Raw genomic sequence first — 15,032 nt, 5'->3', positions numbered from 1 at the left:
TATTTTTTATAGAGACAGGGTCTTGCTATGTTGACCAGGCTGCTCTCTGTCTCCTGGCCTCATGCAATCCTCTCACCTCAGCCTTTCAAAGTGCTGGGATTATAGGCATGTGCCACCACACCTGGCCTAGTGTTCTTTATTTCTTTTTCTTTTTTTTTTTCTTTGAGGTAGGGTCTTACTTCCTTTGCCCAGGCTAGAAGTGCAGTGGCTTGATCTCAGCTCATTGCAGCGTCAACTTCCCAGGCTCACATGATCTTCCCACCTCAGCTTCCCTAGTGGCTGGGATTACAGGCACAAGCCACCACACACAGCTAATTTTTTTTTTATTATTACATTTTTAATAGAGACGGAGTTTTGTCACATTGTCCAGGCTGGTCTCAAACTCCTGAGCTCAAGGGACCCACCCACCACACCCTCCCAAGGGGCTAGGATTACATGCAAGAGCCACCGCACCCGGTTCAAGTTTTCTTTCTTGAGCATTATTTATTTTATTTCATTTTATTTTTTGAGATGGAGTCTTGCTCTGGTGCCCAGGCTGGAGTACAGTGGAATGATCTTGGCTCACTGCAACCCCTCCGCCTTCCGGGTTCAAGTGATTCTCCTGCCTCAGTCTCCTGAGTAGCTGGGATTACAGACGTGCACCTGGCTAATTTTTGTATTTTTGGTAGAGACGGTGTTTCACCATGTTGGCCAGGCTGGTTTTGAACTCCAGACCACAGGTGATCCGCCCGCCTCGGCTTCCCAAAGTGCTGGGATTACAGGCGTGAGCCACTGCGCCTGGCCCACTTGAGCATTATTTTTAACAGGTAAGAAAATCAATACTTAAAAAAAATTTTTTTGGCTCAACTTCGCAATTTGGGCAGATGGGAAAAAAAGTCTTGAGGAGGCTAAGTTCAGTAAATGATAAAAGGCAGTAAAACAGAGATGCAGAGAGTGGTGGCAGCTGGCATTGAGAACCAGCAACACTGGTTGAAAAGGAAGCTGTGAAGAGGTGTAAAAACCGCAGGTGAATGCTGCCAGAAATAAAATTGCTCAGCTTGGCTGGCTGGGTGGAAGGTAGGTAGATAAGGTCAGGGAAAGCTTGCTGGGCTTATTCAAGGTCATTGGGCAGTGGGCCTTAAATTAATTGATCTTATTGTTTTTTTCTAGTCCTAACCATACTGAGATTGACTTTAGAAGAGGGCAGCTTGAGCAGTCATTTCTCTCACTATGGCCAGAGTCCAGGGCCTGTGTCCAGTGGGTGTTGGTTCCCAGGCTGTGGAATGATGATGGAACAGGATTGCTAGGACTGTAAGAGGAGTTAAATGAAGTGGCAAACTGGAAAGAACCTATACTTTGGAGCGAGGGAGCACTGCCTTTGAATCCTCTCTCTGTCCCTTACCAGCCATGTTGACCCTGAACAAGTAACTAATGACCTAGCGCAAGATCAAAGGCCCCTTGAAAGTAGGGAATTAGGGAAAATATAATAAGTATGGCAATAAATTATGCTTTTTAACAAACAAGAACAGAAAATAAAAGTTCTGGATGGGCGCGGTGGCTCATGCCTGTAATCTGAGCACTTTGGGAGGCCAAGGCACTTGAGGTCAGGAGTTCACTGATCACTTGAGGTCAGGAGTTCAAAGCCAGCCTGGCCAACATGGTGAAACCCCGTCTCTACTGAAAATACAAAAAAATTAGTTGGGCGTCGTGGCGGGTGCCTATAATCCCAGCTACTCAGGAGGCTGAGGCAGGAGAATCGCTTGAACCCGGGAGGCAGAGGTTTGCAGTGAGCCCAGATTACACCACTGCACTCCACCCTGGGCCACAGAGCAAGACTCTGTCTCAAAAAAAATTAAAATTAAAATTAAAAAAATGAAATTAAAAAACTAAAAATTCTTAAAAGCAGCTGCTTTGAACAAACACAGTTGATTAAACTAAAAACCCTGCTATAACACCTATTGTCCAGGAAACCTTGATGTCAGGGCAGGTTTCCCCACAAGTCTTATAAACACAAGTTTTTAAATCAGCCATTTCTGACTTGAGATTAAGTCTTTCATACATATGCTATTTGTTTTCTTATCCCGTTTTGGTTTCACAAGTCTTGGCAACTGTCAGGTCTTTTCACAAAGTTCTCTAGTGTTTGAGGGCATGGTTTTTGGGGGCCTGGCCTTGTGTGCAGATGGAAAACAACTCTTTTTTTTTTTTTTTTTTTTTTTTTGAGATAGAGTTTCACTTTTGTCTCCCAGGCTATGGCTCACTGCAACCTCCACCTCCCAGGTTCAAGCGATTCTCCTGCCTCAGCCTCCTGAGTAGCTGGGATTACAGGCGGCTGCCACCATGGCCGGCTAATTTTTTTTTTTTTTTTGAGACGGAGTCTCACTCTGTTGCCCAGGCTGGAGTGCAGTGGTGCGATCTAAGCTCACTGCAACCTCCGCCTCCCAGGTTCAAGCAATTCTCTGCCTCAGCCTCTCAAGTAGCTGGGATTACAGGCGCCTGCTACGACGCCCGGCTAATTGTTTTGTATTTTTAGTAGAGACGGGTTTCATCATGTTGGCCAGACTAGTCTTGAACTCCTGACCTTGTGATCCACCCGCCTCGGCCTCCCAAAGTGCTGGGATTACAGGTGACAGCTACTGCGCCTGGCCACCCAGCTAGTTTTTGTAATTTTAGTGAGACAGGGTTTTGCCATGTTGGCCAGGCTGGTCTCGAACTCCTGACCTCAGGTGATCCACCCGCCTCGGCCTCCCAAAGTGCTGGGATTACAGGCGTGAGCCACTGCGCCTGGCAGGAACACCTTTATACTTTCCTCCATGGGTCTGCAGGAAAAGGGAGCAATTGAAAATTGTGGGTTAAATAATAGAAAATAGTTTTATATCAAAACCCCCTTTACTTATTTATTTATTTATTATTATTTTTGAAACAGAGTCTTGCTCTGTTGCCCAGGCTGGAGTGCAGCGGGAAGATCTTGGCTCACTGCAACCTACACCTCCCACATTTGAGTGATTCTCGTGCCCCAGCCTCCTGAGTAGCTGGGATTACAGGCATGCGCCACCAGGCCTGGCTAATTTTTGTCTTTTAGTAGAGATGGGGTTTCACCATGTTGGCCAGGTTGGACTTGAACTCCTGGCCTCAAGTGAGTGCTCTGGCCTCCCAAAGTGCTGGGATTACAGGCATGCGCCACTGCACCCAGCCCCAAACCCCCTTTAACAAGCAGTGGTTGGCAAGTTATCAAGACCATGGACTTTGGAACCAAGTTACATCTCTTGGGTTTGAATACAGGCTTCATCATTTCCTAGCTGTAAGACCTTGGGCAGCTGGGCACGGCTGTGTAATCCCAGCACTTTGGGAGGCTGTGGCGTGGGAATCACCTGAGGTCAGGAGTTCAAGACCAGCCTGGCCAACATGGTGAAATCCTGTCTCTACTAAAAATACAAAAATTAGCCGGGTGTGGTGGCAGGCGCCTGTAGTCCCAGCTACTTGGGAGTCTGAGGCATGAGAATCACTTGAACCTGGGAGGCAGAGGTTGCAGTGAGCTGAGATCACGCCACTGCACTCCAGCTTGGGAAACAGAGCAAGACTCCGTCTCAAAAAAAAAAGAAGACCTGCGGCAAATTACTTTTTCCTACATCCTAAGGTAATTGTGATAATTAAGTGAAGTAATATGTGTAGAGCCCTTAGAACTTTACAATATTTGTAAAACCCTTAGAAGTTATAAAAATTATTTAATATTTAAATAATTAATTTAATGAATGTACTTAATTCATTTAGTATTATGTATAAATATAAAATTATTTTATATTTGTAAAGCCCTTAGAACCGTGCCTGGCACACAGTAAAGCTCTGTTTGCAAATAATATTTTGGCTCACCAGTAGACCACTAGTTCATACTGCTTGATGATAAGCTATTCCGCCTCATTCGTCCTTGACCCCCTAAACAGGTCTATGCCTTGGTTGCTGGGAAGGTGTGTTGGCTTTATTAGCAGTAATAGTGATATGTCCTTTTACCAGGCAATTGCATGGACCAGTATTTATAGGGAAGTTTGAGCCCTGCCGCAGAGGGGTTAAGTGATGGGAAAATGCCTGCCATTTTCACATGCTGTTACAACCAGGCAGTAAAAGTCCTCAGAAGTTAAATTTTAAGTAATCAGACTGGCCACTTTCCTTCCTCTGGGAATGCAGTTGGGATGGAGGGCTCTGTCTCCAGTTGGAAAGAAGTCTGAAGTCCCCTCCTGTGTGGACACCAGACAACAGGTATCCCAGGGCCCTCTAGTTGACCAGCAATACTGTGGAATGAAGACACCCTCAAGTCACATTCGAAATCATTCCGGGTTCTTCCAGTTCAGCACCTTGACTGTTTTTCTCTTCACTGGGAAGGTGCTGGCAGCCTGACGGCCTTTTAGGTTTCTTTTAAGTTTGGGGCATCTGAAACCCGGCCAAGGTGCGACGGGTAGTGTACTCATTCGAAGGAGAATACCCCCAATTCACTAGACGAGCCCCTAATTGGGGGTGCGGTGCCGGGCGCGCTCTTTCCTCCCCCTTTCCACCAGCACTGCCCTCAGTTCTGCTTCTAGCCACGCCCTTTCGCGTTCACGTCCAGCGCCCTGGCGGGATTGATTTGAGGACGACTGGACTGCCATTGCGCCTGCGCAGGGAGCCCAAGGCAAGAGCCGCTAGGCTGCCCTGCCCGAAGGGCTCAACTGTCAGTGAGCCTGCGCAGGAGGCCAATAGGCTGCCAATACTCCTTGGACTCCCCGCCAGGGCCCTGCTGTCAGTGCGCCTGCGCGCGGGTCCGGCGCCGAGGTTCTTGACTGCTGTGCCGGACGCCAGGTGTAGCCATGCAGCGAGCCGATTCCGAGCAGCCCTCCAAGCGTCCCCGTTGCGATGACAGCCCGAGAACCCCCTCAAACACCCCTTCCGCAGAGGCAGACTGGTCCCCGGGCCTGGAACTCCATCCCGACTACAAGACATGGGGTCCGGAGCAGGTGTGCTCCTTCCTCAGGCGCGGTGGCTTTGAAGAGCTGGTGCTGCTGAAGAACATCCGAGGTAGCGGCTCCGGAGGGGCTGAGGGGCGAGGGGCGGCGACCTGGGGCGCGGGCCAGGCGCCCTGAGGGAGGGGGCCCCACGAGAGGACCCAGGCCGAGGAGCGAGCCCTGCGGCGGGAGGCACCCGGGAGGGCGGACCTGCGCTGGGGGCGCCGAGGGAAGGAAGACCCGAGGCGGGGGAGGGAGCCCTGCGGCGGGGGTTCCCAGGAGGGCCTGCGGCATGGGGCTCCCGGGACTGTCTCCCCGAGGCGGAGGAAGAAGACATGGGGTCGCCTGGGATAGGCGATCCGTAGGATGGGAGCAGACTCCCGGGATTGAGGACCTGGGAGGGGCAGTCGTAGATTGGGATCTCACTCTGGTGGGTTTCTTCACTAACTTGCCACCCCGGCGCGGGACAAGCGAGACTCGGGTCCCTTTTTTTTAGTTAGAAGGAGATTTTTCCCCAGACCTTGGTGGGCGGCTTGCTGTCATCCAGGCTCGCGGGACCCCTCCGCGCTAACCGCAGCTCCTTGAACACTTGCCACATCAGAGGATGTTCTGGGGCTTTTAGGTTTCGGTTTCCTCCCTGAATTGAGGCTTTTCCTGAAGGGGAAGGAACTGGCTTGGTTAATCTCAGAATTCCCATCACCTTCCTTGGCATCCCAGCAGCGCCCGATGGGCGTGTGTTGACTGCACTTGCAGAACATGGTAAGGATCATGTTTTGCTCTTTAAAAGCAGGTTCCCCTCCAAAATCTGAACCCTGGGGTTGTTCAGTTGACCACTGAATCCCCAGCATGCCACAGTTTGGCCACATCACCTGGAGAAGTGTTTAGGTTGAGTTTTAATCATATTTTACTGATTCGTATCCAAGCATCCATCCTTGTGAATTCTACTCAACTTTTTGTGGTGGGTGTGAGATTTGACTCCTGCCTTATATCCTCTAGGTGTCCAATAGGAAGGTGATTCTTTGGTGGTTGGGATTTGCGAATTTAGTAAATTTTTGCATTTGTTAGGTGGGGCCCTGTTTGGCTAGGTTGGAAACTGGGGTAGGAGGAACATTAGTGGTTCAGGACCCAAAGATAGCTTGAATGGGTATGGGAAATTGCATTTCTCCTTTTTTTTTTCTTCCCTCTTTTGCCCTTTCGTTTCCCTCCACTGCTGGGATGGATTATTACTTTATTTTCTTTGACTAGCAACAAGTGGAGTGAAGTAGTTCCATATTTTCTGTCTCAAAATGTGGTTGGCTGTCTGTTTCAGTGGTTTGTAGATTAACTCGTTACCCTCCAGAATGATGTGTGTTCCTTAAACCTACAACCTAGTGCTATCAAAGACACTATGTGCTTTCATTTGGTAAAAACTGACCAACTGTTCCCAATTGCTCATGTCTTAGCTTCTGCTTTGTCTTGACCAAACTTTATTCGGACTTCTCTCTTCCCTTATGGGCCCCTCAACTCTTGCCTACCCCCACATCTGACCAGGCAGGCACTAAAGCAGTGGAATATGCCTCCCTCTGGTCAGTTTCTTTTGAGAACCGGCTGACCACAGTAGGATGCTGTCCTGTTGGGCTACACTGCTGATTTTCCCTTGCTCGTCCAGGTTCCTATCCAAAGATTCTGCTTATTTCTGCTTGCCCGTCCTTTATCATATAGAAGAAGACCCTTTTTCTGTTGGATTCTTTTTTTTGAGACAGAGTCTCGCTCTGTCGCCAGGCTGGAGTGCAGTGGCGCCATCTCGGCCCAGTGCAACCTCTAACTGCCTGGTTCAAGCTATTCTCCTGCCTCAGCCTCCCGAGTAGCTGGGATTACAGGCATGTGCCACCACGCCCAGCTAATTTTTTTGTATTTTTAGTAGAGATGGGGTTTCACCATGTTGGCCAGGATGGTCTCCATCTCCTGAACTCGTGATTCGCCTGCCTCAGCCTCCCAAAGTGCTGGGATTACAGGCGTGAGCCACCGCGCCCGGCCTCATTTTTTTTTTTTTTTAAATTAGAGACAGGGTTTTGCCATGTTGGCCAGGCTGGTCTCAAACTCTTGGCTTCGAGTGACCATCCACCCGCCTCGGCCTCCTAAAGTGCTGGCATTACAAGTGTGAGCCACCATGCCCAACCTCTGTTTGGTTCTTGGGCCTCTGTTTGATTATTTTTTTTAATTTATTTTATTATTTTATTTTTTTTCTGAGATGGAGTCTCGCTCGGTCACGCAGGCTGAAGTGCACCGGCACAATCTCAGCTCACTGCAACCTCTGCCTCTCGGGTTCAAGCGGTTCTCCTGCCTCAGCCTCCCTAGTTGCTGGGATTACAGGTGCACGCCACCACGCCTGGCTAATTTTGTGTTTTTAGTCAAGACAGGGTTTCACCATGTTGGCCAGGCTGGTCTCCAACTCCTGTCCTCAGGTGATGCATCCGCCTCTGCCTCCCAAAGTGCTGGGATTACAGGCGTGAGCCACCGCGCCCGGCCGGCCTATGTGTTTGATTCCTGAGCCTCTTGCAGATATCTGATATTGGAGCTTTCTCCCTATAGAAATAGTCTTTCTTTTTTTCTTTTCTTTTTTTTTTTTTTTGAGACAGAGTCTCGCTCTGTCGCCAGGCTGAAATGCAGTGGCGTGATCTCGGCTCACTGTAACCTCTGCCTCCCGGGTTCAAGCAATTCTCCTGCCTCAGCCTCCTGAGTAGCTGCGACTACAGGTGCCCGCCACCACACCCGGCTAATTTTTGTATTTTTAGTAGAGATGGGGTTTCACCATGTTGGCCAGGATGGTCTTACTCTCTTGACCTGATGATTCACACGCCTTGGCCTCTCAAAGTGCTGGGATTACAGGTGTGAGCCACCACGCCCGACCAGCAATAGTCTTTCTTTCTAATAAAGTTTCTCTTGGCCGGGCACGGTGGCTCACGCCTGTAATCCCAGCACTTTGGAAGGCCGAAGCAGGTGGATCACCTGAGGTCAGGAATTCAAGCCCAGCCTGGCCAACATGGTGAAACACCGTCTCTACTAAAAATACAAAAATTAGCCGGGCATGGTGGTATGTGCCTGTAGTCTCAGCTACTTGGGAAGCTGAGGCAGGAGAATTGCTTGAACCTGGGAGGCGGAGGTTGCAGTGAGCCAAGATCCCGCCACTGCACTCCAGCCTGGGCGACCGAGTGAGACTCCATCTCGGAAAAGAAAAAAAAAGTCTCCCTTTATCTAAGTCCATTTTTTTTTAGATTTGATAAGCCAAGCACAAGGTACAGGGTCCCTTTTCTCATTATGGAATACAGCCTCACAAGAAGTCTGAAATAAGTTACTATACTCAACACATTTTACCGATGATGTATGCGAGGTCCAAAGATGTAAAGTAACTTTTCAGAGATCACACCACTACAAAAAAGAGCTAGATTTTTTAAGGTTAGGTCTTTGGACTCTAGAACTCATGTGATCTATACCTTAACAAGTGTTCTCATCAAAAACTACTGGAGGCCTGGCCCAGTGGCTCATACCTATAATCCCAGCACTTTGGGAGGCCAATGTGGGAAGATCACTTGAGCCCAAGAGTTCAAGACCAGCCTGGGCAACATCAGGAGACCTCAACTTTACAAAAAATAAAAATAAGAATAAAAATTAGCTAGGTGCAGTGGCACACGCCTGTGGTCCCAGCTACTCAGGAGGCTGAGGCAGGAGGATCGCTTGAGCCCAGGAGGTCAAGGCTGCAGTGAGCTGTGATCGCACCACTGCACTCCAACCTGGGCAACAAGCAAAACCCTGTCTCAAAGAAAATAAAAGAAAATAGTCCAGAGTTCTGGAATTTGAGGTCAGGAAAGATTAGAATTAATTGTATAGAAAGAGAAAGGAAAAAACCCAACAACACACACACACACACACACACACACACACACACACACACACACAGAACTCTTTCAAATCACAGAGTTTTGAGTGCTTTCCCAGGAGGTTTGAGAAAAATCAACACTTTAAGCACTCTTGAATCCATGGTTTTAACTTGTTAATTCTAAGAACAATAGACTTAGGTTTCCTTCCCTCCCCAACTCAAACCTTTCCTATTTAAAAGGAAGCTGCTGACCTGGCAAAACCCCAACAGGTAGTCGGGTTTCACTTTCCTTTTTGCAACTGGTTTTTCTTGGAACTAATTTACACAAATAATTTTGAAATTTTCACGTGATTTATCAAAAAATGCTTCTTGGTTTAGTTATTTAATTAAAATTAAGTCTTTACAAATAGCAGATCAAAAAAGTGGTACTTGGCACAATCCATTGCCTGCAGTGGGTACTCACTTATGTGGATCTGGGTAAATGTTGGTGGATCCAAATTGAAAGAAAATGAAAAGCATATGTTGTATACATTGAATTTGTCTTTTTTCTTCCATAGAAAATGAAATCACAGGCGCATTACTGCCCTGTCTTGATGAGTCTCGTTTTGAAAATCTTGGAGTAAGGTAAGAATGAAGAAATAAATTCACATTATAACCAAACACACTTTATCCATCTTTTAGGGACAAAGCCCAAAATCTCTGATATAAACTGTCCTCATTTTAAATCTATGAAGTGCTTTAAAACAGCAGAATCCCTTGCCTGCTGGTTTTGTTTGTTCATTTGTTTTTTGAGATAGTCTCTTGTTCACCCAGGCTGGAGTATCTCAGCTCACTGCAACCTCTGCCTCCCGGCTTCAAGTTATTCTCCTGCCTCAGCCTCCTGAGTAGCTAGGATTACAGGTGCCCACGACCATGCCCCACTAATTTTTTTTTGGTTTTTTTTTTTTTTGAGACAGAGTCTCGCTCTGTCTCCCAGGCTGGAGTGCAGTGGCGTGATCTTGGCTCACTGCAAGCTCCGCCTCCCGGGTTCATGCCATTCTCCTGCCTCAGCCTCCCGAGTAGCTGGGACTACAGGCGCCTGCCACCACGCCTGGCTACTTTTTTGTATTTTCTGGTAGACACAGGGTTTCACCATGTTAGCCAGGATGGTCTCAATCTCCTGACCTCGTGATCTGCCCGCCTCAGCCTCCCAAAGTGCTGGAATTACCGCGCCCGGCTGCCCCACTGATTTTTGTACTTTTAGTAGAGATGGGGTTTCACCATGTTGGCCAGACTGGTCTTGAACTCCTGGCCTCAAGTGATCGACTTGCCTCGGCCTCCCAAAGTGCTGAGATTACAGGTGTGAGCCACCGCGCCTGGCCACCTGCTGTTTGTTTTCGCTGTACAAATCCTATGTTTGCTATTACTGTTTATTCCTATTTTAGTTTATTTTTAATTTTATTTATTTATTTATTTATTGAGACAGAGTCTCACTCTGTCACCCAGACTGGAGTGCAATGGTGCGATCCCAGCTCACTGAACCCCCTGGGTTCAAGCCATTCTCCTGCCTCAGCTTCCTGAGTAGCTGAGATTACAGGCATGCACCACCATGCCCGGCTAAGTTTTGTATTTTTAGTAGAGACAGGGTTTCACCATGTTGGCCAGGCTGGTCTCGAACTCCTGACCTAAGGTGGTCTGCCCGCCTTGGCCTCCCAAAGTGCTGAGATTACAGGTGTAAGCCACCGTGTCTGGCCTTATTCCTATTTTAAATAATGTTGCAGACAAATCTTCATCAAGTTTGTAGTGACCAACTTTTTACTCTCAAATTCAGAATAATTGAATTATACACTCTGGGAAATACATAAGAACCAATAGGGAAAAAAATGTTAGTAAGAAAATCAAGGCTACATCCCTATCTTGAGCATATTTCTAGGTATTCCTAAAGATTGGAATATGCCCTGGTATTAGATTTAAAGACACTATGCAAAACAGGCACTTTTTAGTTGTATAATTTGGGAGAAGTCATTTAACCCTTCAGTTTCTGTACCTGTAAAATGGATAACAATAATGAGATGATGTACATAAAGTGTTGAAGCATATGATTAACGCTTAGTAAATTTTATAGATAGTGATACAGAAAATTAAAAAATTAGCCGGGTACTGTGCATGCACCTGTAGTCCCACCTACACTCAGGAGGCTGAAGCAGGAAGATCCCTTGAGCCCAGGAGTTCAAGGTTGCAGTGATCTATGATAAGCTCCTGCACTCCAGCTTGGGCAGCAGAATAAGACCCTGTCTCAGATAGGTAGGTAGGTAGATAGATACATATATACATACATACATACATAGTTACATAGATCCATCTCTGTGTATGGCTGTAGGTTCTAGGGTCTAGATTAGAGTGGGGCTCCTTTAATGATCTCAGTAGAGGATCTGGTGCTTAAATACTTCTTTTTTTTTTTTTTTTTTTTGAAGCGGAGTTTTGCTCTTGTTGCCCAGGCTGGAGTGCAATGGCACGATCTCATCTTACCTCAACCTTCACCTCCCAGGTTCAAGTGATTCTCCTGCCTCAGTCTCCCGAGTAGCTGGGATTACAGGCATGCGCCACCATGCCCAGCTAATTTTGTGTTTTTAGTAGAGACGGGGTTTCTCCATGTTAGTCAGGCTGGTCTCGAACTTCCTGACCTCAGGTGATCCACCCACCACCCACCTTGTCCTCCCAAAGTGCTGGGATTATAGGCGCGAGGCACTGCGACTGGCCTTAAATACTTCTTAAAATGAAGATTTTGTTTCTATTAGAAAATTGCCAACAGTGGGGAAATATGGCCTTCTCTTCTGAAATTTTAGTTACATGTTGTTTGTGGTAACAGTAACCAAAGAATCAAAACAAAGGATTATACTGAATTACTTCCTGCGCTGTTGCTTAGTAATTGATAACAGAAGTGCATTGTGAAACAAGATCACTGTAGAACATTTAACTGACTTCCAGTAAATATCCTTTGGATCAGAATCTCCAGGGACCTCATCTTAGCCCTTTCTTTTTTTTTTTTTTTTTTTTTTTTTGAGACGAAGTCTCACTCTGTTGCCCAGGCTGGAGTTCAAGTTCAGTGGTACAATCTCCGCTCACTGCAGCCTCCGCCTCCCGGGTTCAAATGATTCTCCTGCCTCAGCCTCCTAAGTAGCTGGGACTACTGGCATGTGCCACCATGCCCGGCTAATTTTTTGTATTTTTAGTAGAGACGGGGTTTCATCATGTTAGCCAGGATGGTCTCAATCTCCTGACCTTGTGATCTGCCCGCCTCAGGCCTCCCAAAGTTCTTTTTTTTTTTTTTTTTCTGAGATGGAGTCTTGCTCTGTCACTCAGGCTGGAGGGCAGTGGCGTGATCTCGGCTCACTGCAACCTCCACCTCCCAGATTCAAGTGATTCTACCACCTCAGCCTCCTGAGTAGCTGGGACTACAGGTGTGCGCCACCATGCCCGGCTAATTTTTGTATTTTTAGTAGAGACAGTGTTTCACTGTGTTGGCCAGGGTGGTCTTGAACTCCTGACCTCATGATCTGCCTGACTCAGCCTCCCAAAGTGCTGGGATTACAGGCGTGAGCCACTGCCCCCGGCATGACTCTTTCATAACCACATTTCAGCCCTCTCAGTCCTCTCAAAGTCCCTCTTACTACTTGTTTCTTGTATATAATAGTTGCTTACTATTTGACCTGAATGGAATTTGTTCTAATACAGTCTTTCTTTTCAAGGGAGCCATGTGCATGTTTGTGGACCCGAGTGCTATTGATTCATTCACTGAATATTTTTGGAAAGCTCACTATGTACTAGGAATTCTTCCATGAATTTGGGGCACATGAGTGAACAAAACAGACAAAATTCCAGAAGGAACACTATATTGCACATCTCTGTGCCCCACCTCATAACTCAAATTCTGTAGGACTCCTTAGAGCTGTATTGTTCTGTATAATAACAACTAGCTTCACGTTTAAATTAATTAGAAGTAAATTAAGTAAAAAATTCCTCAGTTACACTAGCCATATTTCAAGTACTTAGTAGTCACTATGGCTAATGGCTACTGTGTTGGACAGAGCAGATATAGAACATTTCCATCATTGCAGAAAGTTCTACTAGACAGTGCTGCCTTACAGGTTGCCAGTGGGATTAGCCCTACCCACCACTCCATCCAGTTGCTCACAGTAATACCAATGCAATCAACTTGTTAATGGACCTTTGTACTGTTTTTACCTAATTTCCTATTTTACCCTCCCTAGACCCCCCAATCCCTGTGCCCAGAGTTCACCCCAAGATTAATTACTTGCAAGCTCTTATCCTGGACCCTGCTTTCTAGGGAGAATCCAGCTTAGACAGGCACTCCTAGTAGGCCCTCAATTTTATGAACAACCATTGATTTATAAAGGTTTTTTTAACAAGTAAGAAACAGGCCAGGCATGGTGGCTCAGGCCTTTAATCCCAGCACTTTGGGAGGCCGAGGCGGGCGGATCACGAGGTCAGGAGATCGAGACCATCCTGGCTAACATGGTGAAACCCTGTCTCTACTAAAAATACAAAAACAAAAAAGAAATTAGCTGGGCATGGTGGCGGGCGGCTGTAGTCCCAGCTACTCAGGAGGCTGAGGCGGGAGAATGGCGTGAACCCGGGAGGTGGAGCTTGCAGTGAGCCGAGATCACGTCACTGCACTCCAGCCTGGGCAACAGAGTAAGACTCCATTTCAAAAAAAAAAAAGAAGTTAGATAGAAACATTGTCACGTTAAATATACATGTCAATTGTAAGAAGCATTAAATTTCAGAAATGTTGGAACACAGGAATAAAATTCTTTTATAATCTAGATATCCTGGCCCATGACTTCTTTAAATTTTATTTAATGCCATGTCCTTTGCTAAACAAAACAACCCCCTGGTTTTGGGTGGTTATTTTTATATACTCTAATCAGTGATTTTGGTTTTGTTTTGTTTTGTTTTTGAGTTGGAGTTTTGCTCTTGTTGCCCAGGCTGGAGTGCAATGGCGCCATCTCGGCTCACCGCAATCTCCGCCTCCCGGGTTCAAGCAATTCTCCTGCCTCAGCCTCCTGAGTGGCTGGGATTACAGGCATGCGCCACCACCACGCCTGGCTAATTTTGTATTTTTAGTAGAGACAGGGTTTCTCCATGTTAGTCAGGCTTGTCTTGAACTCCCAACCTCAGGTGATCCACCCGCCTCGGCCTCCCAAAGTGCTGGGATTACAGGTGTGAGCCACTGCGCCCGGCCGATTTTGGGGTTTTAAGTGATGAATACCAAGTGTCAGTTTAGGAAAATATTAAGTGGTCATGGGGTTAGTTTAGGTTTGATATTTTATGCTATGACTCCGGTTTTGCTCAACTATGTGACTCCCCTTAAACTGAGTCCACCTATAAGTACTTCTGAAAGCCTGGCTTTACACTGTGCTTGTTATGTCAAACTGATGAGGAGGATAGGGGAATAGGAAAACACGAAATTTGCTGCTTTAATTTATCAGCTGTAATAATGCTTCTGTGTATCCCAAGATATTATTCTTAAGTGTTCTTATTACCATGGGTCTCAGTGTGTACCATAGAGGCCAGTGTAGTGCCTCTGACTCCCAGTCTATGTATGACTTGTAGAAAGATACTTTTCTTCAATCTGGTTAGCTAGTAGATCAGTAAAACCCTTTGCCTGCACTCTCTGTTGACACCCAGCCAGGAGGGAGGATGATATGCTGGGCCCAACTAGTAATTGTAAATGAAGCAGGATAATGAATCACAGGACTTCGAGCTGTTCAAATTTAATTCTCATTATGTATTTTCTTGAAACTGGAGCATTGTGAGGGAGTACTGACAATGGAAAATGAATATAAATAAAGTTAAAGCCTTCATATGTATTTCATTCATGCTTGAGTCATACCTGGTGCTCATAAATCAATCCAGGATTATGAGGGTAGATGTTGACTTCAGTTTGGTTAAAATGAAGTACAGTTTGAGCATTGAGTAGACATGGAGATGTGGAGTTTTTCAAGTCTTAAATTTACCAAGAGAGAGGAGGGTCAAGGACAGAAGGCTGTGGGAGGCCTATATTGATTCAGCAGGAGAGTTCCCTATCTTAACAGCAAAGGAAGGAGAGAGTTTCTAGGAGGGGTATGTTTGAATTATTGATTGTTCCTTCCAATCTAACTTCTGTTAGTGTAGATAATATAAAGTTTATTATGTCTACTATATACTGCAGGGATTATTATTAA

General features: G+C 46.4%; 1 protein-coding gene across 3 annotated transcripts in view; it reads left to right on the top strand.

The window, feature by feature from the left end:
* Positions 1 to 4,720: 4,720 nt before the first annotated feature.
* Positions 4,721 to 15,032, top strand: part of SAMHD1 (SAM and HD domain containing deoxynucleoside triphosphate triphosphohydrolase 1) — a 61,731-nt gene continuing 51,419 nt past the window's right edge. The window contains exons 1-2 of one of the 3 annotated variants that reach the window (XM_016937135.3): positions 4,721 to 5,022; positions 9,363 to 9,429. In XM_016937135.3, the coding sequence (XP_016792624.1) occupies positions 4,815 to 5,022; positions 9,363 to 9,429 (275 nt within the window). In that variant the 5' untranslated portion in view covers positions 4,721 to 4,814. The remainder of the gene's footprint in view (positions 5,023 to 9,362; positions 9,430 to 15,032) is intronic. The other 2 variants (XM_016937134.4, NM_001280510.1) reach the window with 2 other exon arrangements.

Source organism: Pan troglodytes, chromosome 21 (genome assembly GCF_028858775.2).
Source record: "Pan troglodytes isolate AG18354 chromosome 21, NHGRI_mPanTro3-v2.0_pri, whole genome shotgun sequence".
Lineage (NCBI taxonomy): Eukaryota > Metazoa > Chordata > Mammalia > Primates > Hominidae > Pan > Pan troglodytes.
Note: the sequence above shows the minus strand (reverse complement) of the source record. Positions and strands in the feature narration are given on the sequence as shown.